General features: G+C 40.9%; 3 protein-coding genes across 4 annotated transcripts in view; 2 read left to right on the top strand and 1 right to left on the bottom strand.

Annotated features, from left to right (window-relative positions):
* METAP1 (methionyl aminopeptidase 1) overlaps nucleotides 1-8,667 on the top strand; it is a 43,336-nt gene extending 34,669 nt beyond the window's left edge. The window contains exons 8-11 of one of the 2 annotated variants that reach the window (XM_038398103.2): nucleotides 1,021-1,152; nucleotides 2,807-2,950; nucleotides 5,223-5,288; nucleotides 6,681-8,667. In XM_038398103.2, coding sequence (XP_038254031.1) covers nucleotides 1,021-1,152; nucleotides 2,807-2,950; nucleotides 5,223-5,288; nucleotides 6,681-6,844 — 506 coding nt within the window. In that variant the 3' untranslated portion in view covers nucleotides 6,845-8,667. The remainder of the gene's footprint in view (nucleotides 1-1,020; nucleotides 1,153-2,806; nucleotides 2,951-5,222; nucleotides 5,289-6,680) is intronic. The other variant, XM_043513966.1, reaches the window with a different exon arrangement.
* Nucleotides 8,668-9,281: 614 nt separating this feature from the next.
* Nucleotides 9,282-26,901, bottom strand: LOC119854241 (alcohol dehydrogenase class-3). The gene is made up of 9 exons (XM_038398102.2): nucleotides 26,766-26,901; nucleotides 22,869-22,970; nucleotides 21,724-21,865; nucleotides 20,965-21,052; nucleotides 18,698-18,917; nucleotides 17,630-17,890; nucleotides 16,778-16,913; nucleotides 15,751-15,889; nucleotides 9,282-12,507 (listed from the first exon to the last, which is right to left on the bottom strand). The coding sequence occupies exons 1-9, from the start codon at nucleotides 26,775-26,777 to the stop codon at nucleotides 12,483-12,485; spliced, it is 1,125 nt and encodes a 374-aa protein (XP_038254030.1). The 5' UTR covers nucleotides 26,778-26,901; the 3' UTR covers nucleotides 9,282-12,482.
* The window catches only part of LOC122460070, a 33,144-nt gene continuing 32,585 nt past the window's right edge, over nucleotides 26,887-27,445 (top strand). The window contains exon 1 of the mRNA XM_043513968.1: nucleotides 26,887-27,008. Coding sequence (XP_043369903.1) covers nucleotides 26,926-27,008 — 83 coding nt within the window. The 5' untranslated portion in view covers nucleotides 26,887-26,925. The remainder of the gene's footprint in view (nucleotides 27,009-27,445) is intronic.

Below are 27,445 nucleotides of genomic sequence, written 5' to 3' on the forward strand. Positions count from 1 at the left end.
ACTTATAACTTTCTGAAACATTCCCCATTTGGGGCCAAAAACTTCCATGGTTTGTCTCTGTCAGAAATTTAAATTTTAGTAAACATTTTTTTAGTATAAACTTTTCCCCTTCAAATAAACTTTCTACCCACATGGTCTTGGACAGGACTACAGCAAAAATGACTGAACGTTGTGACTTGGCATGGATTTAGGGTATGTCTTGATTGCAAGTGAAGGTGTGATTGTAGCACAGGTAGGCAGACCCATGTTAGCTTTAATCTAAGTAGCATGTGTAACAATAGTAGTAAAGATGTGGCAGCACAAGCTTGAACTTGGGGTAGCCACCTAGGTATGATTAGGTTGCTAGCCTGTGTTAAAGACTGTGCTGCCACATCTTCACTGCGTTTGTTATCCATGCTTGCTAGATTCATTCTAGTCATGGGTATGCTTGCTTATGCTTTGCAGTGAAGACATGCTTTTAGTGCTCATTAAGGACTATTGCCTGTTTTCATTTGGAAACAAATGGGCTTTGATTTAACAAAGAGGTGACCGTTTTTAAAAATTATATGCTGAGCTTGCACAGTAGAAATTACTTACAATGGGCTAAAAGGTGGGGGATATTCCATAGCTACTTAAATTTCGGAGTCTGGCAGATACAAGAGATTCTAAGGTGTATATGTTGAATACCCCCCTCGTCCATTTAAATTAAAAAAAAAAAAATTGTTTCAGCAACATTTAAGGCTGTTAAATCAAGCACTCAGAAATAAGCTTGCTATGGCAGTATTGCATACTTATATTTTCCTTCTGCCTTTATTAATGTGAACAATTGAACTACATAACATTTTTATTAATTCATACTATAAAATCTATAATATGGACAGTGTGGGCAAGTCAATGTTACTGGAGTTTTGGAATGTTCTTATTTGTGAGCACTTGGGCATGTAACTCGAATTGCAACAATACTTTGTATTTAATTGCCATTGTGCCTTAAGCAAAACAAGGGCCAAGAAGTGAGAAGCTTTTTCTTTTTGATCTTTGCAGTGGATATCACAATATATCGCAATGGTTATCATGGGGATCTGAATGAGACGTTTTATGTTGGGGAAGTTGATGAGGGTGCAAGGAAACTAGTTCAGACAACTTACGAGTGCCTAATGCAAGCAATCGATGCAGGTAAGTACCATTGCTGAAGCCTAAGGTGCAATGCTATATTGATTTTTGATATTAGAACTCTCATGTTTTAACTAATACTTAGGAATTACTACTGTTAGAGAACTGTACTTAATGCATGTTGCTAGTAGAATACGCTTTTACTGTACAATGCAGAGTTATTCTTAAAATGTTGTATTTTAGTTTCTATTGATGGTGGTTGCAACATTCATTTGCAATGAGTATTGACAAGGAAAAACTGTAATCATCTATTTAATTAACTGATCCATATGATGTTTGTTTGTTTGCATGCAAACATGCAGAGAATCAAATACAAGATAAATAAGAGTACTTGACCCGAGTTGCTCACAGTCTAGAAAAAAGAGCGCACAGGATGCTTTGGGAAACCCAGGAGGGGGTAACTTCTTTTTTTATTTTAGAAATTGTATTTAGCAATTAATTTAACAAAGCACCACTTGAAAAGTGAAGAAAATTGGTTTTCTAACTTGATAGTGCTATGAATTTACTAACTGGGAGCCTGCACCTGTAAACTGACTTGGTGATGGGCCTCCAGATGGGTTTAGCAGGCTTCCATATGCAGAGAGTTAACAGGATAGAGTTCTAGTTAAATTTGTTCCCTGTGAAATATATATTGTATCTCTCTCTTTTAAAAATGCTCAAAATAATTATTCCAAACCATTTACTTTGCTTAACTTTCTGTCTCATGTGGACTGCCAAAGGGACAGAGTCAAATTTAAATTCATACTCCTGAATGAACGCTTTAACCTGTTGCTGTTACAAGTAACATCTAAAATGAGATTAGAGAGAGACATATTTCTGTTTTTTCATAGTGTTTGTTTTGTGCACCTGACAGCACTATGTGTACAATTGGTTTCTCTTGTTGTTTGTGTGGGTCTTTTACTTAGCAACAATAGAGAGACTTTTTTTTTTTTTTTTAAATAGGAAAATGTGCTTGCTAAGCCCACAAAAATTGTCAGGGGAACTCAGGGGAAGGTATAGTGCTTCAAACAAGTTTGAACTCTTTCTTTGAAATCAGCTAGATTTCAACTATGTTCCTTTAAGACAAGAGCTTGTATTTATGAAAGTCATTTTTTGGTGAAGGAGGTATTTCTCTCTTTCTCTCTCATTTGTCTTCCTGTGCGAGACTCGGACAATAGAAAACAAGGTCCCCTCTTCCAACTCGTCAGACTCAGCTCATTTGCACAGTGAGCTTCTGTTGTGTTATATTTCATGCTCCATGGTGCAAGAGGCTGTGCACAAAGGCAGATGGACATACTGGCAATCACTATTACATAGTTGCTGGTAGCTGAAAGCCTGTGTTGTCACACTGGTATAATTCATAGTCGTGTGTAAAAAAGCCAAAAATGGCTGAGAACTTAAAAATTGGACTGTAACAGACTGAATCCCAGCAATGATTGATTGAATTTGGTGATATGCTAAACAAAAAGAGCCCCACACCATGCTTGTAGCTGTTTCCATCACTTCACGCTGACTCACCAGACATTTTAGGCTTCAGAGTGATGCCTAGACAGAGTGGCAATCCTGGAATCTTATTCTATAGAGAGATGCAGGTGGCAACCGTTGCCTGTGCTAAGTAGATGGTAAAATGTGTTGAAGGGAGTGCTCTTTTTAAAATGATGCATGTCTTATATTGCAGTAAAACCTGGTGTTCGATATAGAGAGCTGGGAAATATTATCCAGAAACACGCCCAAGCAAATGGATTTTCAGTTGTTCGGAGCTACTGTGGGCATGGGATCCATAAGCTTTTCCATACTGCTCCCAATGTGCCACATTATGCCAGTGAGTATTGTTCAGTTATCTGCCAGTGCATGGCTAGTGATGAATAAACATGATTAACTTTTGTTCCTCTCATACAAAAATTGTGCACGTAGCTTGACAGCCTGTCACTTTGAATTTTTGTATTTACAGAATAATTTCTTGAATGTTGGATTTAAAGTAGGTTATGAACAAACTGAGCCAATGTGCATCTGCTTTGGGGGTGGGGAATGGACCCTAGCTGCAGTGGCGAGTGACAGCTTACCACATGACCATTACCAGTTTTGTAGATTCAATTACTGAGGTTTCTTAGTGCTGGCTATTTGGAATGGATGGGGTTGAGCTGAAACTCTGAATTCCGTTCCCAGTGGTGAATAACAATTGCTGTAACCAGTACCCCACTTACTCCTTGGTGACCGATAGTAGAGCCATGATCATCAAGTTTGGGCTGCTGTGGTAGCTGTATCTGTTTTGGATCCCTTTATTTCCACTTGAATTACCGTGTGATGTGGTGTGCCCTGGGATTTGGAACAGCACAGATTTCACTGCATGCCAGTGTGTACCAAAGTTCAGTGAGGAGGAGGGATGTCTGAGGCTGGCACAGCTGGACTCAGTTTGGAAGATGACAGTGCACCAGCCAGAGGTTTGCAGTCACAGCAGGGGGAAAATGAGAAAAAGTAGGGAAGAGGGAGAACTTGAAAGACCAGTGGGGAATTGAGGGAGGAAAGCAAAGGTCACTTAAACCACCCAATCCTCCAATGACAAGCAGTTCCAGTCCACTCTAGCTGCTGAGCTCCCGACATGATGCCGTCTCTCCCATAGCCGCCAAAATCCTTCAGCTTCCCACTTTTGACAAGCTCTGTATCACACACACATGGTTGTGTTGTTGTCATGGATGATAACATAGAAGTCGCTAGTTCTTGCTCAGGTCATTTTTAACATGTCAGCTTTAATAGGGGTGAAAAAAGAGATCATCTAATGGTATGGTGGAAAAGTAGTACTTCCCTTTTGTTTTAGTTTTGTCCTGTAAAACTGTGAATACCTAGTTTCTGTGGAAAAGGAGGCATCTTATACCACCCAAAAAAACAACCAGAGAGAGAGAAATCCATATTCTTTCTGGATATTAGCAACAATGGACTTTTTTTGATGGAGACAATAAGGCAAGCTTCATTTTGAGGAGGGAAAGACATTATTTTTCTGAGGCTTGCATGAGTGACAGAAGCAAAAAGGAAAGATCCAAATCAGAACTGTTAATGAGAAAAGAAATGGAGTGGCCATTTCTTTCTGGCTAAACCCGAATAGGTGTGTGTGGATTTTGTTTTTTATGGGGGGGAGGACCACCCACCAAAACGACTCAATTTAGTCCACAAACTCTGCTGAACAAGATTAAAGGAAAAATCTACAATCGGATAAAACTGGTACAGTGACAAAGGTGTGAAGGCTTAGCATAATTGTTTGTAGCATGCAACAGCAGTACATGATCAGGATAAAGGGAAGCCTCTTTAAGTGTAAGAAAGATGTACTGTACTGTATGCAGTAAATCAATCTGAAGACATAATGGTTGAGATTTTTTTAAAGCTTTGTAGGTGATTTAGACATACCACTTCCATTAAAGTTGATACGTTCTGTATTCAAACTTTAATAATATACCTAAATCCCTATACTGCTTTGAAAATCTCCAGTAACACCTTAACTACATAAAATGTAATGTAAAAATAATATGTAACAGAATGAGTCTTTACTTGCCAATAAAGGAACTGTTTGTTGCCATGTCTCCTCTGGACAGCAAGATTATCTGAATGTCATCACCTCTTGACATTTGTATATTACATTGCTTGGAGGAGTATCAACAATGATGGAAACAAAATGACATTTAAAAAAAAATTCAAAGAAGATTTTAAACTATTATACCACACACTTTTTATTCAGACTGCCACTTGTGCTTTTTCATCATTTAAAACAAATTTCTGTAGGAGTGTCTACATTACAGTTGCTCATCACTTTCATGGAGCGAAAGCTGGAGTTTAAAAAAAGACAGGAATGAATTGTAAGCACTTTTCCTGAAATAGAAATATAACAAACATTGATACTCGGTTGAGAAGGCAAGGAGGGGAGGAAGATAGAAGTATAACCTGGAAGAAAGTGAGTCGCTCTGCAGTGCTGTTGTGACTTTTCCTTTCACCTGTCCTAGTTCAGGCATACACTGCATTACAGGGATTCAGCCTTCTATACACCTTCTGCCCTTCGCTCTTGGAAGATGTGTTCAATCATAATGTGCATTCTAATTTCATTTCAGAAAATAAGGCTGTTGGAGTGATGAAGTCTGGTCATGTGTTTACAATTGAACCAATGATCTGTGAAGGTAAGCAGCCAGGAGTTCAAAAGGAGGCTAAGTAGAGCGAGGATGTGGGTGTTGCTAGGGTTTCATTTGTTGTTACGGAACCTCCTCTAAACTAGGGGTGTCAAACATATGGCCTATGGGCCATATCCAGCCCCAAGGGCCCTTTCTTTCATCCTGCCGCTACCTTTGTAATTTATGAAGGGTTCCTACCTGCAGCTGCCTGGCTGTGGTGGTTCTGAGGGGCTGGGAGGGAGTCTGTGCTGGACTGGACACAGGACACTACTCCCTTCCCCTCCTCAATCCTAGCAGTGAAGCTTCATGCAGCCAATGGGGATGCCATAACCCCCTACATGCCAGGGTTCTGAAGAGGCACCTTTCCAGTCCCCTTCCACCCCCCTTCCCCCCCATTCTCCCCACCAAGCCTCGTTTCTCTACAAAATCCTGCAGGAGCCGGGCTCCTTCTCCCTTTTTTTCCTTCCTCACTCGTTCCCTGGCCCCTGCTGACACGGAGCCCAGCAGCGTCCATACCTTCTTAGTTCCTTGTGCTCTACTGTTCCTGAGTCCCACAGGAACAGGTTCTGGGAAGTAGGTGCATTTCCATTCCCCCTGCTCCAGGGAACAGGATGGGGGCAGTACTGGATGGGAGGAGGAGAGACGACTCGTTGGGAGGAAGAGTGAGGGACATGAGAGAGAATCTCCCAAAGGTAGGGCAGGTGTGTGCATGTGCGCTGATGAGGAAAAGTGAGGCAGAGGAGGGTGTGACCTGTATTGGGGGAGAAAGCAGAGGTGAATTAATGGGAAGAGGGAAGGAGGTTTCCTAATACATTTGACTTTTTTAAAAAAAAAATACTATTTAATTGTCTTTAAATGTGATACTGAACTTGGCTGGCTAGAGAAACACTGTGATCTGACTTGGACTGCAAAATTTTGCCTCTTGCCAGTCAACTTTATATCCCCAGCTTAGGGACTCTCACTGTCACGGTAACTCTGCTGCCATCACAGAATGAGGTTGACAACCTTAATAAGCTCTAAAAGAGTGTAATGACTGAAGTGAAGAAAATGGACTTTGAAGATCCATCTTCATTTGTTTGAGTAGCAGCCGTGTTAGTCTGTATTTGCAAAAAGAAAAGGAGTACTTGTGGCACCTTAGAGACTAACAAATTTATTATTTGTTGTCTTTCATACGTTTTGCTGTGTATTATTAACAGCAGGCATGGTATGGCAGTGAGAGAAGCCAACTGGAATATTATGCCCAAAATAGGAAGCTTTAAAAGGCTTCTGATGAATTGATTCAATGTGTAATACACATTCATATTTATAACAGTCACCGCGTATATACTGTTTAGAAGGGACACATTTAAGAGCTAATATTGTCCATACTTTGTTTTAATCTTTATATAATTATCTTATTAGGTGGGTGGCAAGATGAAACCTGGCCTGATGGCTGGACTGCAGTGACAAGAGATGGAAAGCGGTCTGCGCAGTTTGAGCACACACTTCTGATCACAGATACTGGTTGTGAAATCTTAACTCGGCGGTCGGACAGTGTTCGTCCTCACTTCATGTCCCAGTATTAGTTTAGACTGAGCTGACGGATCTGAATATAATCTTTTGTCTCTGTACTATGCATTTTATTAAGAGTACAGAACAGAGTGGGATTTTATCATTTGTTTTGTTCTCATTGACTGTAGATAAGAGAGGAATACAGCATTTGGTATATATCTTGAAGAACCTGACCCAGTGGCTGAAAAAAGGAGAGAAGTATTTAAAATGTTTTCTGCTTCCCTCCTACCCACGACACTCGTACTGTATATTTTTTTTTTATTTTTCTTCAGTTGCCTCTTTAGCACCTTTCTTTCGATCAGACCTGCAGTTGTTTCTGTCACATGCATGGTATTAGCTAGAAAGTGCAGGTTACTTTCCCACTGGGGACTTGACGTGTTGGGCATCAAGTCTTTTTCTCATTTCTTCAGTGTGCCCAGCTTTTGTCTGTGTATGAGTGGCACCTAGGATTTTAAGTGTTTCTCGTTCCAAAGACCTGCTTAGCTACTTCTGCAACCAATGGGCTTTGTTTATAATCAGAGAGGGGGAATTGGTACATAGAAAGAGGCACGTGTTGCCAAGACTCATCTATCTTCAAATTTAGTTTTTTCCCATCACTTTGTCAATTGCGTCTGCTGTAATCAAGACTTTAGACATCTCTCTTGCTGGAAATTGTTCGTGCTGATTCCCTGCTGTAAAATCACAAAAATTGCTTTGGGCAAAGAGCTGCCTTTCTGAAGAGCAGTGGTTGGCAGAGTTCGGTGCTCCAAAAGTTCACTGTGAAACTGCTATTTCATACTTGACAGGGAAAGGAATGAGCCAACTAACCAAGAAAAAAAATGATTTACAAGCTCCTGTGTGTTTTTACTGAGGGGCCTCTCCCCTAGAGATATGAGGGGAGGGGGATTGCAAAGTGAAAGACATTACAGCAAGACAAATATCAAAACTATTTCAAAAGAATGCTCATGTTTGAAGAGGAAATGTCTTAGATACTACTGCTGCTGTATTAGTTGTTTTCTTGAATTTTAAGGAAGTTTTTAATTGAATTTTGTGCTCTTGAAAGGTGTCAGGCTGACAGGCCTGGAAACTGAAGTGCTCTGCCCTCAGACCAGATACAGTGTGGGCAGCAGTAGTGCAATTTTCCCCATGCTTCTTGACTAGTGTGCCACCCTCCTGATCTGAAAGCTACCATCTCCAGGACTATGGGAATTGATTAGCCTCTGACCCCTTCTTCCCCCTTCTCAATCTTTAGCGTCTCTGCTGAGATTTTTTTCTTTTCTGAATCAATAATGAAAATGATTTCACCCACAGTTACAGACCTAATGTCTGTCTTCCGTACAACACTGTCGTGCCAGAAAAACTTAAACCAATGAAGACAAATCAAATCATAAAACCATGGGCATAAAGTGCACATTTTATTAGGTGTCTGACTTCTTGTCACATAGGGAGCCTGGTCTTTGAAGGTACTGAGTGTCCTCACCTCTCGTTGGCTCCAATTAAACTTGAGGGCAGTTAATGCTTTACAAAACTGGACCCATTGTGGTCACAATGAAACACGAAACTTGCCAGAAAATGTCTTCTTTTCCCACAGTGCCTCAAACCTTTATTGCTGTAAGAGTATCATTGTGATAACATTTTCATTACCTTTATTATTTTTAATGATACAGTAAAAAAAAAAAAATGACCTGAGAGATGGTTCGTGTGCGTGCGTGCGTGTGTAGATTTTAACTAAACAGACTGCAATACTTGAGTGGAATTACCTGTTCAGTGCCATGTATGTAATGTATTAAGGAGATTAAAAGTCAGGATGACTATCATGGAGATTTGCCCACCAGACCAGTCACCTGAGTGGGTACAATTGTCTTGCCTTTTTTGTGTGTGCTTGCATGACGGGAAGTGTTGACTTTGGCATATGGAATTTTCCTCCAGGGCGGATTGGAGAGGCCCGGGAGGTTTTTCGCCTTCCTCTGTAGCATGGGGCACGGGTCACTTGAGGGAGGATTCTGTGCTCCTTGAAGTCTTTAAACCACGATTTGAGGACTTCAATAGCTCAGACATAGGTGAGGTTTTTCGTAGGAGTGGGTGGGTGAGATTCTGTGGCTTGTGTTGTGCAGGAGGTCGGACTAGATGATCAGAATGGTCCCTTCTGACCTTAGTATCTATGAATCTATATAAATTAAGAGTTGCAGCTTCTTTTACCGGAAACGGTATTTTCATAATATAAAATGGACATAGCATGTTTGAGGCCTGAACATATGCAAATTTGTTTGAACCTGTCCAAATCCCTACCATAGATGCACTTAAACCAGTGTAGATTAATTTCATTATGTGCAAAACTGTTACAAGCATGGCTTAATACACATCTATGTTAAGTATTTGCACCAGGAGAACTAAATAGATCAATATAACTTTAATATAGAGAATCCGTGATGTGCATTCTGCAGGTAAGCTACAATTAAAACAGCATTTCAGTTACCTCTGAATTAATGTTTATTATATAGTAAATTTACATTTTTTCATTTAGACAGCCTCCCAGTTTATTCACCAGATAGCAAGTCAGTCTGAAGACCAGATCAGTATGGCTTTTCTCCCCCACTATTTCAGTATTTTTTTTTTCTTCCAGTTTCTAGTAGATAACATGATTTTGGCAATTAATTGATCTTTAACTATTCATGGTAAATAGGACCAATGGCCTGTGATGGGATCTGAGTTACCCAGGAAAGAATTCTCTGTAGTATCTGGCTGGTGAATCTTGCCCACATGTTCAGGGTTCAGCTGATAGTCGTATTTGAGGTTGGGAAGGAATTTTCTTCCAGGGCAGACTGGAAGAGGCCTTGAGGGTTTTTCGCCTTCCTCTGTAGCATGGGGCACGGGTCACTTGAGGGAGGATTCTCTGCTCCTTGAAGTCTTTAATCCATGATTTGAGGACTTCAATAGCTCAGACATAGGTGAGAGGTTTATTGCAGGAGTGGGTGGGTGAGATTGTGGCCTGCATTGTGCAGGAGTCTGACTAGATGATCATAATGGTCCCTTCTGACCTTAATATCTATGAATCTATGTAGTTTTGCTTACAAATGCAGACTATATTTTTGTCTTCCAAATTTTGGAAATAGGTTAAATCTTATAAAAGTTACCGTCTTGTTAAATTTCTAACAATTTCTCTTGACTTGACGGCTCCTGCCACAAACACAAATGTGTAGTTGCTCTGGAACTACCTTTCACCATAGTTTCCCTATACCACCACCTTCACTCCCCAAACCACAAAAGGGGATAGGGAAACTGCTTAAATTTCCATGTAGCATTTAGCAGTTTTTGCTGACTCATATAGATATTTTCCAGAAGACAGGTTGTTCTAATTAATGCTGAAGAACAATGCAGTGTATGAAACCAAACAGATACAAGGATGACTAGAAGGGGAAGTGGAGGAAAGAGAAGCAGAAGAGAACTCTCCATCCCTTACATGACTGCTATTGAAATGATTTGGTCTACAGGCTTGTATTGCTCCAAAATGGAGTTAGATTTGTCCCATAAAGTTCTTAAAATTGGTAAATCTTCCATATGCTATATTTCAAGAGTAGAGTTAGTCCCTCATCAGCACTATTAAGAGAAAGTTTTGATGATCTATCCCTTCTCTGTGTAATTCTTCAGCAGCTGCTACCTCAGAAAAATTACTCCATTTAATTGAGTGGTCAACTGGTCAAATATTAGGTGAGAACTTAACTAGATGGTTTTTAGGCCTTTTTATTTATGGGGGGGGAGGGGGAAGGTGTAAGGGGTCCCTCTCAGTAATTGTCCAGGTATGACAAAAGCTGTTTTTTTCACTAATTGAGCCAGATACATCTCATTTTTCTAACAATGGAGGTGAGTGGTTCTCCCCTAACTGTCACACACTACTTACACACACCATGATGTTTGTGTGGTAATAAAGGCAATGCATCCTAGAAGTTATGGATGCTGTGACTTAACCTGCAACTTCAAAGTCAGTCAGATATCCGTCTTGGTTAAGAAACCCTGCTTGGAATGGCTCCAGTGGACTTCTTCATTCCCTACTTTAATTTTGCCTTAGAATTAAATAGATACAAGACCAGAGAAAGCTTTAAGTCTAACTGAACTACAGCCTAGTTGTAAGTGGATCAGGTAGTTCCTACTAAAACTACTTTGTCAGAGAAACCATCTTTAAACACTGGAATAAGTTGCAACATCTGAATCTATGGTCAAGTATATGGAATGATAGTGTAGGATTTCTATTATAGAAGACCTCCAGTATATTTTATTTACTGCTGATCTACTGACAGTTGGTTAACTTCAACACTACAGCACAATAGACTAATTAGCCAAATAGGAAATGAAGCAGGAGTGGAAGAACCAGAAAGATTCTTGTGACATTACCATGGGATGTTTGCGTTACTTAGTCCAGCCTGTAAAACTGGTCAGATTTACTACAGATTGCTCCACACGCTCATGCTAGGGCAGCAGTTTATTGGCCAGGAGGAAGAAAGTAAATCCCCAATATCGCTTTCTACACCATGCTCAGTTTTCCTTTAGCATTGTTGTAAGGAGTGCACTTTCCTCAGTGCACTTTCAGTAAGAGCTGACTAATCACAGCCCACACAGCTGTGGCTTTGGGCCTCATACTGTATCATCATCACGTTTGAGTAGCAGCCATGTTAGTCTGTATCCGCAAAAAGAAAAGGAGCACTTGTGGCACCCTACGGCCTAACAAATTTATTTGAGCATAAGCTTTTGTGAGCTACAGCTCACTTCATCATCATAGAAATCTTTGACTAGTTTTAATGTTTTTTTCAAAATAAAGGGTAAGTCTTAGACAAGTTTGTTTTAGAATTAGGGCTATTTACTGTAGTGGTGACAGGTTGGCTAGGTGTTGGGCCTTGATTTAAGTCACCCTCTCCTGTGCCCCTGGGCTTCCACAGCAGTTAAGTGAAGACAGAAGGAATAAGGTCAGCTTCAGCCTGTAGTGCAGTATTTCACTGGCAGTTCAATCATCTGCAGAAACTAAGCTTCCTGTGATAAGAATCTACTGGCTGTGGTTTGGAAGAAAGACAAAAACCTAGCTCTGAACTAATAAAATGGTGTAAAAATACTCCCTTCATCCATGGGGTTCTCTGCAATGGGAGAGCTTAACTGCAACATTTAACTTTTACTGCTGATGAGCACTGCAGGAAGATCCCCCAGCATGAGGATTAGGAAGCTGCTGCAGATACAGCTGGGTCTTCTCCCCATCCCCTTTTGCATGGGGAGGAAGTTCCTCTATGCACATCTGCAACCCACAGACTGTTGCGTCTTACGTGCTCCACCTAATAACTTTTTAGAAGTAGAGAAAAATAACTAAAGGAGTGAAAGTTTAAGTAGGGCTTACAAAATAATCAAGCAACTTTAAAGATTTAGGCACTGTCAATTCAGGAGTGACTAGTATAGAATAAAACATTAATTTCATGATCACAACCAGCATTAGTTTCACAACTGGATTTAGTATTTATCGTTAGTCTGAGATCAGGTTACCTATGATTTAACAGAGACTATGATCCTAAAGCAGATGGTTTTCCCATTACAACTGAATTTTCTCTCCAGCTGATCCTACACCTCTTCAAAAAGCGCCATTAACTAGTAGACAACACGTAGTGCTAAGACTAGCAGGTTCCATCTTCGGAATCCTTAAAGTTTCAGGACACTTCGAATGCTTCAAAAAAGGGAAAAAAAACAAAAACACAAAAATAGGTATCAATAAGACTTTTACCACTGTTCCTGAAATGATACTTAATCCTACATCTCATCTAAGAGCAAGCCTCCCATCCCCTCTCTCAAATAAGTACTTCCTTTTTTAAAATTATTGGCTAAGTTGAGAAACTGGTCAGTCATGGTGGTTAATGTCTTCAATTCCCTACATGATACTCTTTAAATGCTTACTTCAAAGATGTAAATATGTTCTTCCACACTAAATTTAGATTTGAGACAAAGAAAAACGCATACAAGTTCTAAAGTCAATTTTCAGTATTTGTGACCTTTTGTCAACTGAGTCAAATGGATGGCTTTAAATGCCTTTTCTTCTGCCCCAGCCTGAATTTAAAACAGCTTTTACTATTTTTAGTTTAAAGGCTGCTCACATGGGAGCACAGAAGTGCACTAAATAGTTACAAATAGGATAGGTTTTAAGTCTCATTTCCTACAAGTTTATTGGGTAAAATTTGTGTGGGCAATGCAGTGTCTGCAATTGTCAGTGTTAGAAAATATAAAGTGTAATTACTAGTTTAAAAACAAAACAAAACCATGTTTGTCCGATTCCTATCATGTCCACCAATTCATTTTTCCCTTCTCCATTTATCCATGCTCTTAATAGGTAAGTGACCTGGACCATTTATTAATCCTGCTTCTATTTCTAGGGGGAAAGATAGCTATTTTGTACAGATCGTCTGGAAACTCAATTAGGAGTTGGATTTAAAGCTCACTTGCTACCCTGATGAATTCCCAGTAGTCTGGCCTTTGACTTATAGGCATGGAACTCATCAGCTTGGAGAACCAAACTTAATGCTATTTCTAAGACTGAAACTGGATGTTGCCTTTTCCTTTGAGTTAAACCTTCTTAGGCTCTAAGTCACAGCTGTGGATTCTGCCATTGGGTCTATGGACAGGCTCTCTTCTCCTTCACATGCAAAGAGAAATGTTATATAAAAATCCATGAGTAGATCCAGCCTTTGCTTTATAGGGAGAGAACCAGACCATCCCTTTCACAAAGGTTGCAAGGGATATACTATGACTGGAACAGATCCTGGAATGTGTATTATGCTTTCGTGATAAGTCATTTAGTATTCACCAGGTGGCAGAATTGCTCCTGCACTGATTCACAATCTGTAAATCATGTTTTTTTCCTCCAGGCTTGCACCAAGCTCAATGGAGAGCCTCTATTAGCCTTTCCTGAGGAAAAGTGTTTTGAATTTACTTATTGCTATAGTTGAGGCTTGCTTTGCAAACAGCAGCACAATCTTGCCATTTACCTGAGCAGAGAAGAAACTCCAGGCAAGATAACATGGGCAAAGTTAAGTCACATAGCCAGTGACTAAACGTTCTTTAGTTCTGCCTTCAGTCTCAATTAGAGAAGGGAAAAAAATCCATTGGTGAACAAGATAAGGACATAAATCCAGCATGTTAATAAATGTAAACTGGACATTAACAGCTCACTACCAGATGATAATGCTGAATCTACCCTAGCTATCAATTATTTAAGATACTTTGTTTGAGGAACATGAAATTCAAATCTAAGTACAGCAGAATCTCAGTTCTCAATACAGGCATGGAGGTTGTTCATTACTGAACAAAATTTTGTTTTCTAAAGTTTACAACTGAACATTGACTTAATACAGCTTTGAAATTTTATTATGCAGAAGAAAAATGCTGCTTTCCCTTTATTTTTGTAGTAGTTTACATTTACCAGTGCTGTATTCGCAAAAAAGAAAAGAGTACTTCTGGCCCCTTAGACTAACAAATTTATTTGAATATAAGCTTTCGTGAGCTACAGCTCACTGCATCGGATGCAGTCGGTGGAAAATACAGTGGGGAGATTTTTACACACACACACACACACACACACACACACACACACACCCCCCCATGAAACAATGGGTTATCATACACACTGAAAGGAGAGTGATCCCTTAAGATAAGCTATTACCAGCAGGAAGGAAGGGGTGGAAGGAGGAAAACTTTTTGTGGTGATCATCAAGGTCGGCCATTTCCAGCAGTTAACAAGAACGTCTGAGGAACAGTGGGGGGTGGGGTGGGGGGAGAACTAACATGGGGAAATAGTTTTACTTTATGTAATGACTCATCCATTCCCAGTCTCTATTCAAGCCTAAGTTAATTGTATCCAGTTTGCAAATTAATTCTAATTCAGCAGTCTCTTGTTGGAGTCTGTTTTTGAAGTTTTTTTGTTGAAGGATAGCCACACTCAGATCTGTAATCGTGTGACCGGAGAGATTGAAGTGTTCTCTGACTAGTTTTTGAATGTTATAGTTCTTGACGTCTGATTTGTGTCCATTTATTCTTTTACGTAGAGACTGTCCAGTTTGACCAATGTACATGGCAGAGGGGCATTGCTGGCACATGATGGCATATCACATTGGTAGATGCGCAGGTGAACGAGCCTCTGATAGTGTGGCTGATTAGGCCGTATGATGGTTGTTTCGTGTGTGTGTGTGTGTGTATAAAGATCTCCCCACTGTATTTTCCACCGAATTCATCCGATGAAGTGAGCTGTAGCTCACGACAGCTTATGCTCAAATTTGTTAGCCTCTAAGGTGCCACAAGTACTCCTTTTTTTTTGCGAATACAGACTAACATAGCTGCTACTCTGAAACCAGTGCTGTATTGTATTTGCTGTTTATTTTTTTGTCAGCTGCTGCCTGATTGTGTACTTCCAGTTCCAAATGAGGAAGGTAGTTGACTCATCAGTTTAACTCTGAGGTCGGAGTATAATCTAAAATAATGCTTATTGTTCTGAATTAAGTTTCATTGGGATTTTAATATCCAAGTACTTTTGTGGTTTCCTTTGCAGTCTCTTTTATTCTGGTTCTTAAAGTAAGCTTTTTAAAATTTGTCCTTTAGGGCTTTAGTTCTTTTTTTCCCCCTACTTTGTTTCCTCCCCTGCTCAGACACCAACATTGTAATTTTCCTTGCCTTTCCGCTGTCCCCACCCAAAACAGAAGTTGATGGTGCAGCACTGACCTAGAAACAGAGTGAGCAATTAGTTGCTCTAGGTGTGCATGAACATACTTTGTGCATAGCACTTCACACACCATATCTGAAATGCAAAGGGGATGCATGGGGTGGATGTCAGAACAACAGGTAGCTAGAGAGGAGTAACACTGCAGTGGCCTACAAACTCTTATTGAGCTATTCACTGTTACAGACATAAGACATTTAAACTTACCTCTTCCCTGCATGCATCAGTTCAAAAGCTTCATTAATTTTGTCAAAAGGCAGCCTGTGAGTCACAAATTCATCAACTTTGATCTTTTTTGACATGTATTCAGCCACCAGCTTTGGTACACTCTCTACACTCTTCCAACCTGGGAAAAAAAATTCCCCCCCTGTAAATCAAAGCCATACTAGGGCAGAGGTAGGAAAAAAAAAAAAAAATCAACCCTACTCCCCAATAGTATTAGTCAGCAAAAGCTCAGTTTTCCTGGTATGAGAGAGATCCTAGGATCATGTCATAATATCCATAGCCATCTGGCTGTAGAATAACACTGGAGTAAAGAATGCAAGAGTACAGCTAAAATGACCAGTCAAAATGGAGGGCCTCATTTGCGAAGTGCATTACCTTTCACTGCAGGGATCTGTGTTCAATGTCTAGCTGAGATCACCTCAGAAAACTGGTGCTCAGCCCTCTTCCTGTTCTACATTTTATAACTAGACCACAGCCGAGTTTTGTATTGTGTTGGAGAGTTGCATAAAAGTGGCACTTTGTGAAGACTCCAGCAGCTTTTCATTCCTGAATTATGTCTAAACAGTTTCTTCTTAAAGCATCCCCTTTTACTGTCTAAAACTACTCCCCCACAAGCTGTGCATCCTCACAACAGCTTAACGATTCCATTTGCTCAGTGATTAAACAGGGCAGTTACTTAAAGATGTTTACATTATTCCCCCTTTCCCAGGTGATCAGCTCCTCTTGTTATTTGCACCTCAACCATGATACAGCTATACAACTGCACAGGAGAAATTCTCCCCTTCTAACTGCTACTTGCATTTTAAATTCATAATGCGAAACAGAAGGATGATCATTCACAGCTTGTCTATGGGGGATAGTTATTTATAAAAGATTATATCTGAAAAGCTAGTATAGCATTCACTAAGAATGACTTGATAGGAACCAGTTTCTTGCACAACCACAGAGGAAGACAGTACTTTATCCCTCTTATCTACTAAAAGGGATCATCAGTGTACCAGAAAGTTACCTCCAAAGGCAGTCCCTTTCCATGTGCGACCCGTTACTAGCTGGAAGGGACGGGTAGAGATCTCCTGACCAGCAGCAGCTACTCCAACTATCACGCTGAGTCCCCAGCCTTTGTGACAGGCTTCCAAGGCAGCCCTCTTCAAACAGAAAGAACAAAGCTAATCACTGCTAAGAAGCATCTATTATATAGATGCTATATAGCCCAACAGAGATTTTCATTTTTTTTTTTAACATTGAGAGAAAGTCAGTGATGCTGTACCTAGTTAAGAAAAAAACTGACACGTATATATAATTTAATTGGTAAAATGGCCAATATTCCTACACCTTGCCCCACACTTTTGTTTTTAAAACGCTTATAGTGCATTCCCATCTCCCACATGGAGTCGGTCCATTTCAATGGATGCTGGGTTGTACTTTGAAAGAACAAGCTGGTCTACACTGTTACTGAAAGAATTAGGAAAACATTCCACCTAGCAATATTGTAATTAAGGTACTAAGTTTGTCATGTGGGAGGAAAGGTGAGAATGCGAAGTCACAGGGAGTCTAGTTGCTGATATTTGTTTTACAGCCCTGATAAGGTTTGCATGACTAATTTCTTCCATAATTATATTATAGAACATAAAGGAGCTGTTTTCCACCTAAGCAATAGACTTGTCTTTCATTTTATAATTAGGATTGGTTGAAATGGACCCTTTTAGTCTACTATATAAGAATTACCAGGCTACTCTCAACAGAAAAGAAATGATAGAATACTCCCTTGTAAACAGAAAGGAGCTTGTCTTTCTTTTAAGGTAATTGACTATCCCAAGTTGTAGTTAAACTTCCCTTTCAGTACTGCCATGTGCATGCTTACCATGACACCAGCATTCCCAATGCACTCAAAAGAGTAGTCCACTCCACCATCAGTAAGCTCAACCAGCACCTCCTGTATGGGCTTCTTAAAGTCTTGAGGGTTGATGCACTCAGTGGCTCCAAACTCTTTAGCCTTGGCAAATTTATCTTTGTTGAGATCAATGCCGATGATCCGGGAAGCTCCAGCCACTTTACAGCCCATAATAACTGCCAGCCCAACTCCTCCCAATCCAAAGACGGCACAGGTAGAACCAGGTTCCACCTAACAGAGCAAAAGAAAAAACACATCCTTCCACATGCATGAGAAATACAGATTTATATATTAAGAAAAATAAAGAATAGAAATCCAAAACTGCAAGTCATTATTGCTCAGATGTAGGCCAGAGATTTTTCCTATCTATGAATTGTTTTTGAAGGGCTGTAATGGGCTAAGTTTACTCTTTCCCAAAAAGGTGGGCAATGGCTATGTCTCCACTAGACCAGTGGGAAGTCCGCCCCCCCCAACAAAGAGGGAGCACTTGACACATAATAGGATGATAGCAATGAGAACAGGTGGAAGCAGAGATCACTGTATTAAAGGGAATATTTAAAGCAACTTTGCAACATTGTCAGTATGTACAAGTCTGTCCTTACTATAAGGTAACCCCAACTGACCCATAATACCCATCCACAAACAAATCCCTGAACAGTTCAAGGTGGCTCCTCGCCACAGCCACTTGCCTCCATCAAGACATGCTTCCTCTACTCCCCTCTGCACAAAGAGAGCTGGGAGAAGGAGAAACAGGGTTTTTGATCTGACTTCGTCTGCTGAGGCTAAACAGGTGGGAAGCCCAGGTCAATCTTCCTGTTTCCTACTAGGTCCGGCTCCTTTTCAAATTTGGCAATGGAAGAGGAAGAAGGAAGTGGTGAGCACATGTCCTTTCTCCCTCTGCCCACTCAGTGGCTGTTCCTCTGGTCTTACTTTCTCCAAGCCCAGCCTTAACAGATTTTCATTACAGTACTTGATCGCCAGTTTAATGTCATTAGCCACAGTTATGGGGAAGAGAGAGTGATCAGCTAGATCCCATACCTTGGCAGTATTGATGACAGCTCCGTAACCTGTTGAAATTCCACAGCCCAACAGGCAAACTTTATCCAGAGGAGCTGCAGCATCAATTTTAGCCACAGAGATATCAGCCACAACGGTGTATTCAGAGAAGGTGCTAGTCCCCATGAAGTGGTAAATCTGCTTCCCTTTGCAGGTGAACCTGCTGGTACCATCAGGCATCAGTCCTTTTCCTTGGGTAACTCTGAAAAAACAATACAACAAATGATATTTAATATAGTTTTCAGAGTAGCAGCCATATTAGTCTGTATTCGCAAAAAGAAAAGGAGTACTTGTGGCACCTTAGACTAACAAATTTGAGCATAAGCTTTCGTGAGCTACAGCTCACTTCATCAGATGCATTCCTCCATTTAATATAGTGTCACAGAAAGTGAGAGGAGAGAGACTAGGAAGTGACTGTTAATTTTCACCAAGTGGTACAGTTCCTGAATGGTGCATGGAGATTTAGCTACGTGATTACCTGCAGAGTAAAAATTTTGAAGATATTTAAGTAAATCTTGAGTTCATGAAAGTTAGAGATTATAGGCGTGTTGCAATCTTTCTACCGATTTTAACAGGCTTTGGATCAGGTTCCAAGGCCTCAATTCATCAAAGTTCTTAAGATGCATTTGGCTTCAGTGGGACGTAAGCACTTTAAGTTTTGATGAAGCAGGACCTAATAGCACTCTGACACAGGCATTCAGGAAGCCACACGTTGCATATAAAACACACCCCACTCCTGCCCCACTGTATCCTCTCTTCTTTTAGTCCCAGGGTATGCCTACACTGCAATTGTGGGGTGTGATTTGCAATTTGTGCAGTCATACCTGAACTAACTAGTTTTAATCTAGCTACTTTGGGTATCCGAGCAGTGAAGCTGAGGCAGCACGGGCTTCAGCATGGGGTAGTCACCCAAGTAGCTACTCAGGGTTCTGAGCAGGCTTGTTTAACTGCCCAGACACACATACTGCCGTGGCTTCACTGCTACTGGTTCCCTAGCTAGTCGTACCCAAGCTAGCTTGGGTACAGTTAGATGAGTTTTTTAAAAAAAAAAAAAAAAAAAAAAAAAAAAAACCAAAACGAAACACCACCCACATCCTGCGATTGCAGTGTAGACATACCCCAAGTCTCTGCTGAGCAGCCTCTGCCAATCCCATCACAGTGGATAGTGGTTTTGTGATAGGCATGAATGGAAACTATGAGGTCATGCTAATGTTTACTTGAGATTTAATCTGGATCTGCTAAAATGGTAGCCATTATTACTGCTGGAGCTCTGCTGCTGGCCGAGTGGCTTAAATCAGTAGTTCTCAATCTGGGGATACGCAGAGGGTTTCCAGGGGATACATCAACTCATCTAAATATTTACCTAGTTTTACAACAGGCTACATAAAAAGCACTAGCGAACTCGGTACAGACTAAAATTTCATACAATGGACTTGTTTATACTGCTCTAGAGACTATACACTGAAATGTAAGTACAATATTTATATTCCAATTGATTTACTTAATGGTAAAAATGAGAAAGTGAGCAATTTTTCAGTAATAGTGTGCTGTGACCCTTTTGTATTTTTGTCTGATTTTGTAAGCAAGTAGTTTAAGTGAGGTGAAACTTGGTGTACACAAGATAAATCAGACTCTTGAAAGGGGTACAGTGGTCTGGGAAGATTGAGAGCCACTGGCTTACATGACTGAGATCTAAACATGCAACAATTTAGCAAAGGCTAACTGAAGTGCATCACATTTTAGGACAAAGACATTTTAAAGTGTAGAAAACAGACTGTGATTCTTGTTTTCAAAGTGAGAACTACTGTTCCTTGGGTCGAAGATATTGACCACAGAGAGTCGTTTTTTTTCCCCCATTCAAAAGGCAGTAATTTTCTACAATAAGCTACCACTTGAATCAAACAGAATTTTGAATACATCCTCGCTTACTAGATACCCTGACAAATGATAGTATTTGTGGCACAGTACCACAGCCACACACAAAGTGAATTTAAGTAAGGCCAGAAAAGATGACAAAAAACACATCAACTACTGCTAAGTGTTGAAAGGAGGGGGGGGGGGGGGGAAATGGGTATTGCATAACAAACCTAAAACATGCATCTTTCCAGCTAAATGACCTTGCTCTGCATTTGATTTGATGGTACCCGAGGTCAAAACAATTTGATACAAATTCAGTTAACTTTGTTACAAAAGTGAGCGTATACTGAACAATTATTGTTCAGTGTGTATCAAGAAAAAAGTGCACCAACCTTATCTTTTGGCAGAGATTGGTTTTCGGGTTCAAACAGAACTTGCATTCTCCACATTGTGGGACGTACAGTGGGATGACTGTGTCACCTAGAGAACATAATGAGAGAAACATTTCATATGACTAGATGTTTAAAAGCTGAAAGAACAGTATGTCAGAACACACACATTTGGTATGTGGTCAAGTGTAACATGGTCAATACTATGAAATTGTAATGGGGGCAATAATTCATACAGTCTTGTTTGTGCATTTGAAGTCTCCAAAATGCTTACAAATATAGAATGACAAAGTACAGGTTTTGTAAAGCGAGGTGTATAAAAAAAAACCCTGATTCATCTCATGTCTGAGTAAACGATCAATTTCCATCTAAAGTTAAACAAGAACAAACAGGAACAAAGATGTAAAACCTATATGGAAAAACCAGCATATTTAGACAGCTGTTATCTCTAATTGTTCACTTGGTTAAAAACAACTGACACTTTTAGAACACAAACTGAATTCAAATAGTTTCTTCATAAACTATTACATAATAATCCTGTAAACTATTCTCTTCTGAACAGTAAGCCAAGAGCACATTAGTTAGGTTAGTATTGGACCACCCCATGAAGGAAAACTTTAGGCAGGCGTGGCCCCAAAAAAGCTGTGTCAGCAGCTCATCAATTCTGCTTTTCAGTGGACAAGTCTGGGCAATTTATTCTAGTGAAGCAAGACTTCCAAAGAAACTAGAAAAAGTGCTTGTGAAGACCAAATGTTTTCTTACCTGGTTTTAATTTAGTTACTCCTTCCCCAACACTCTCCACAATTCCTGCTCCTTCGTGACCCAAGATCACTGGGAAACACCCCTCAGGATCAGCACCACTCAGCGTATAGGCATCGGTGTGACAGACTGCAGTGGCAACAACCTAAAGGAATATTATAATCTGAAATATTCTGGAGGTAATGAAGGAGAATCTAAAGAGATAACTGGTATTGAAATATTTTTCCTGGTCAGTAATCCAAGACTAATGCTAGGATGAATTCACTGATTCTCAAGTCTTTTGTAGTAGTTTAACCAAAGTGTTTTTAGCTCTGGCAACTCACAAGATATATTGGACCTGAAAAAATAATCACATTGCTTTGATCTCTGTTTGTTTCTCATCCCTTCAGTTCTGACATGAAATTGGCAGCTGCTGGCTCAAGCTCTGCTAAAGCCAGTGCTTTATGCCATTTGAAAACAATGTGGTACCCCAGATTTCAAATGGGATCAATCTCCAACAGTGAAAAAAGTCACCCCGTACAGAGGGTCCATAGAACATTATAAGCACTCAAAAATCCAATGTAAGTTCTTAATAGAAGTCTTACGCAGCACACAGGACCTCATGTGGACTCTTTTCATCAAGGCACATTGCATCCTATATATTAGTTTGGGAGATACTTCCTATTAGAAGTCATTAGAATCAGAAGAGAAGATCTGGAGCATGCAAGATGCTAATCACAGCGATGAGTTTAAGGTCTGATAAATTATGACCTGAAATGGCTAGCACTGAATGTCCCATACAATTTGAAAAATTTAAATAAATAAATGAATGAGATGAGGTTTCCATTGGCATAAAGCACTTTTTTTTTCCACTCAGATGGTTTAAAATTGCCACCGATCCCTCAGAATAGCAGTGATTTTTAGGCTTTGGCCCAAGACCAAAATAAGTGTTAGGCCTCACACCAGCCACCATTTCATTTTATGCCACCCCAAAAACCAGACACCATCATTTTCTTTCGAGTCTTACCTAGGTTTCAAACAAACAGATAACACTAACTCTATAAATTCAACATTTTTGTTCTACAAGGGCAAACAAATTATTCACCTCTACTACTTGGTCTCCCAAAATACAAACTGTAAAGTGAGCAATAAACATTTGCTTAAGTTACCTTAATACGGACTTCATGTGCTTTTGGTGGCGCAACCTCCACCTCTTCTATAGAGAGTGGTTTACCTGCCTCCCAGGCAACAGCAGCCTTGCATTTAATAACCTAAATGAGAAAGAAGAACAGAGTTATTGCACTGTTCATTTATAATAATTCTTGTTCACTGGAGGGAACAAAGAAAAAGGCTACTATTTTTTGGAAATAATCCCAGATATGAAGTTATGGGTGAGATCCTACCCTCAACTCCCAATGACTTTAGAACAAAGGGATAGTTGCCTTACATTTGCTTTCAGGAACTTAAACAAGAACCACCAGATCTGGACTTAGTGTTATTTTAGTACTTTGAAGACAGCATGTTGTGGTAATGGGGGGGAGGGGGGTCATATGAAAAAAGTTAGATAATGCTAGTGACATTTTAAAATAAACAATCAGCATTTATGTGAGGCATGTGGTATTTTTCTGTAGCTAGTGCCAGCAGTACACACAATCAAGATGACAAAACTTGGAAAATTTAGTTAAGCCATCTTTCTCACATAAGAGTTTGGATCAACACAGAGGTCACTCTGTTGCCCCACACCCAGCCCACTCCTATTGTGGCTTTCTACAGCAGACTATATGAGGCCAGCACAGAGAATCTTTACGTAATGCATAGGGGATGCACAGATACTTCTGTGTGACCACTCTGTCAGCACAACTGCCCACAACCAAGGCTCTGTGTAGGCTTCAGCATCACAGATGAATTTCATCCTAAAACCACACTGCATTTATTTATCTAGAGAAGCTCTCTTTTTCAATTAAGAAGGGTAGAAACATTTTGAAGATGAACAGAACTTAGATTCTTGGAAAAAACAAACAAACATTTTTTAGAATCAATGGCTCCAATTCTGCCTCCTGTTACATGGATGCACTTCCAGCTGAGAAAGTCAGCAGGAGTTACATCAATGCCACCAAGAGCAGAATTGGGTCCTGTGAGAATGAGGATCTGGAATGCTCTTAGATTTCCCTTTCTAAAAGTCTTATGAGCTTCAGTTCCATTGTCTGAGGAGCTATGGAAAAATCTTATGCTGGTAGTACATCTGTTAACCTAAATTATTCTCCTTTTTAACCACACAAGGCAGCATCTTTTTCAGTAAAATGGTACATGCAATAGCTTGCCACAGAACACAGAGACCTGCTCTAATGAATTCTGAAGCTGAATTTAAGGCCTTGTCTACACAGGGAAATCGACTGGCATAGCTATAGCTATTGCTTTGTGAGCAGAGTAATTATTCCAAAATTGAGTGCCAACATGGGGGAAGTTATCCCAAAATAGTTACCTTATACTGGAATAGCCATAACAAACAATTTCCCCCAAGCATAAAAGGCCTTTGTTACTTCTTTCCCAGCCTTTTTCACAAACTTAAGGCTAGTTTATTTGCATTATTGTCTGTATGCATATAATAAATGTGATATATTAACTTTGGGAAAGCAGTTGCATAGAAACCAACAAGTTACACTGCTTTGCGGTGCTTAGTGCTTTGACTAAACCCTTGAAAGTTTGCCAGGAAATCTAGTCAATTTCTAGGGATCAAAGTACAAGAGGAATGGTCAACCTGTAAATAACTTGGGAGTTTTCAATTAAGCCTTTTTCCACATTATGAAAGCTGATTCATTCTCTCAAATTAAATGTGAGCATTTAAGAGTAAATGTTTTCAAAATGTGCATGGGTATAGGTTATTTAAATAAAAAGAAGGCTTAAAAATAAAAGTTATAGAATAGACTTAGACTTTCCTAGTTGGCTAGGAACATTCAATGAACAAACATTACACCTCTACCTTTTTTATTGTAAATTTGAGAAGTTCCTAGTTTTCCCTACATAAATACCTCTAAAAATAAAAAGCAAAAAAAGGATAAGACAACAGATATGCATCCGATGAAGTGAGCTGTAGCTCACGAAAGCTTATGCTCTAATAAATTTGTTAGTCTCTAAGGTGCCACAAGTACTCCTTTTCTTTTTAGATATGACAAGATGTTGCAGAAGGCTCATTCCAAGTACCTCTCAGTCTACAACATGCTGTTCAGTCTAAAAGTGTAGCCTTTATAAAGGAAATATAAGTAGTTAACGTTTATCCAGGCCCCCGGAATATTAAAAAGTGAAATTAGGGTATCAATGTGTTGTTAAGAAATTATTAGGCTGAAATTTAATTTTCTGTTGCTTCGTTAAAAGGTCCGAAAACAACAATTGAAAAAGGTTATTTGCTGTATTTTTCTTGTTTTTCCATTACAGATATTAGCATCAAAACAGTATATTTGTTAATTCAATCAAGCTAGCCCTCTAAACGCAATCATCTTCTGTTTATGCCATTACAGCTGAGCCCACTACAACGTTGTAGAAGTTGAATCTTATCTTGGAAGGGTTGGTAGATAGGACAAGCTTTCACTGTCTGGGCAATCATTTACTTGTTTGGCCTACTCAGACAGACTGGTGATACAGGATGTAGTTGAGGGGAAGAAAGCAGGGTGCAGAGATATACTCTCAAGAGATTTTGAAAAGGTTATGTGAAATGACTGACTCATTGTTACTGTGTGAACACTATCTGCTGATCTTATAGTTGTAGAGCAGCAGTTCTCAAACTGTGGGCCAGGACCCCAAAATGGGTTGTGATCCCGTTTTAATGGGGTTGCCAGGGCTGGCTTAGACTTGCTGAGGCCTGGGCCAAAACTCAAGCTCGAGCCCCATCACCTGGGGCCAAAGCCCTTGGGCTTCAGCTTTGGCACACCCCCAACCGGGAAGCAGGACTTGTGCAGGCTCAGGCTTCAGTCCCTTCTCCTGGGGTCCTAGTAATTTTTGTTGTCAGAAGGGGGTCGTAGGGCAATGAAGTTTGAGAACCGCTGAGGGATAGATTGATATACCAATCTTTTTCACAGCAGCCACGGGGCAGAAACTCAAGTTTCCCAACTAATTATGTACCCAGCCTTCCAGACTGATGTATACAAATTTACCCTGTTGGGGCAAACACATTTATAATGATCATAGTTCTTCTTAGGAGTCAAACATGCATGGATATTTTTCCCTGATCTTATCTGTGCAAGGCTACTGGTCATCTTAGGCCTGCACTCCTGCAGACACATATATGAATAACTTTATGCATGTGTAACAAGGAGTCCGGTGGCACTTTATGCATGTGTGCAATTCTATTGAACTCACTGGGGCTTCAGATCATAAGCTCTTTGGGACAGGACCATGGCTTTGTATACAGCACCCATGATCCCACCCGGGGTCTTTGCGCGCCTCCAAAACAGACGTGATAGATAATAAATTCCATGCTGTACTCTACACGATGCTTTCAGAGTAGCAGCCGTGTTAGTCTGTATTCGCAAAAAGAAAAGGAGGACTTGTGGCACCTTAGAGACTAACAAATTTATTTGAGCATAAGCTTTCGTGAGCTACAGCTCACTTCATCGGATGCATAAGCTTATGCTCTAATAAATGTGTTAGTCTCTAAGGTGCCACAAGTACTCCTTTTCTTTCTACACGATGCTGTGTCCTTGCATCGCAAAGCTTAAGAAAAAACGACAGTACAACTTAACCGCATGCGATGGACCCTATGCAAGGACATCCTCGATGTCCAGCTTCCCGCACTGTGATTTACGGGAAACACCTGCTTGCTCTAAAACCCCGGGCAACTCCAGCGCGAGCAGCCCCAAGGGCCTTGCAAACCCCAGCTCCAAGCAGGTCGCCCGCTGAGCGTGCGGATCAGACGAGCCCTGCGGTCACATGGGGGAAGCTAGGACGCGGCCTTCCTGCACGGCAGCCTCCCGCCTCCCTCCAGCGGCCCCCTTCGCCGCCCGCTCGAGCCCCCGGCGCCCCGGGAAGCGCTCGCGTTCCTCCAGTCCCGGGGAACGTTCCACGCCCCTTACCGCGCTCGCCATGGGCCCCCGCCGTCTGTCCTCCCCCGCTGCCCCGCCAAGCGCGCTCCGCAAAAGGGCCGCCCGAGCCGGTGCATGCGCGCTCGCTGCCGCTGGAGCCGCCTCTTGAGGGCCGGCCGATAGGCTGCCGCTGGCGCTTCCCCTTCTGGCGATGGCTGAAGCCCCGCTCCGCCGGCGAGGCGTTGGCCTGCTGCCCGTTTGCTTGCAGCGGTCGCCCCACAGCGGTGGAGCACGGTAAGAAGCGTCAGGTGCAGGGGAGTCTGCAGTGCAACTGCATGAGCCCCGCGAAGTCTCGCTGTGTTTGAAATGCTCGCAGGGACCGGACGCTAAAAAGTTTCCCGGGGGAGGAGGGCAAACGTGAACCGCCCCCACTAGTCCTCGCCCTCGTTTGTCCCCGGGCCGCGTGGCTGTTGTTGGAATTGTGCATCCCAAATATTAGAACTCACGCCTACATCTACAAATTATGATTTTAATTTTTTTTTTCAATTCATAGAATATCAGGGTTGGAAGGGACCTCAGGAGGTCATCTAGTCCAACCCCCTGCTCAAAGCAGGACCAATCCCCAATTTTTGCCCCAGATCCCTAAATGGCCCCCTCAAGGATTGAACTCACAGGCCTGGGTTTAGCAGGCCAATGCCACAAGCACCCGAACGCACTCTGTATACAAAACA

This window comes from Dermochelys coriacea, chromosome 4 (genome assembly GCF_009764565.3).
Source record: "Dermochelys coriacea isolate rDerCor1 chromosome 4, rDerCor1.pri.v4, whole genome shotgun sequence".
Classification (NCBI taxonomy): domain Eukaryota; kingdom Metazoa; phylum Chordata; order Testudines; family Dermochelyidae; genus Dermochelys; species Dermochelys coriacea.

What these genes read in the sequence shown, in the direction of transcription:
- LOC119854241 (XM_038398102.2), bottom strand. An exon ending in AATCTCTGCCAAAAGATAAG is followed by an intron (nt 18,918 to 20,964) that starts GTTGGTGCACTT and finishes TTGTTTTTTCAG; the next exon opens with AGTTACCCAAGGAAAAGGAC. An exon ending in CTGATGCATGCAGGGAAGAG is followed by an intron (nt 12,508 to 15,750) that starts GTAAGTTTAAAT and finishes CCTTTTTTGAAG; the next exon opens with CATTCGAAGTGTCCTGAAAC.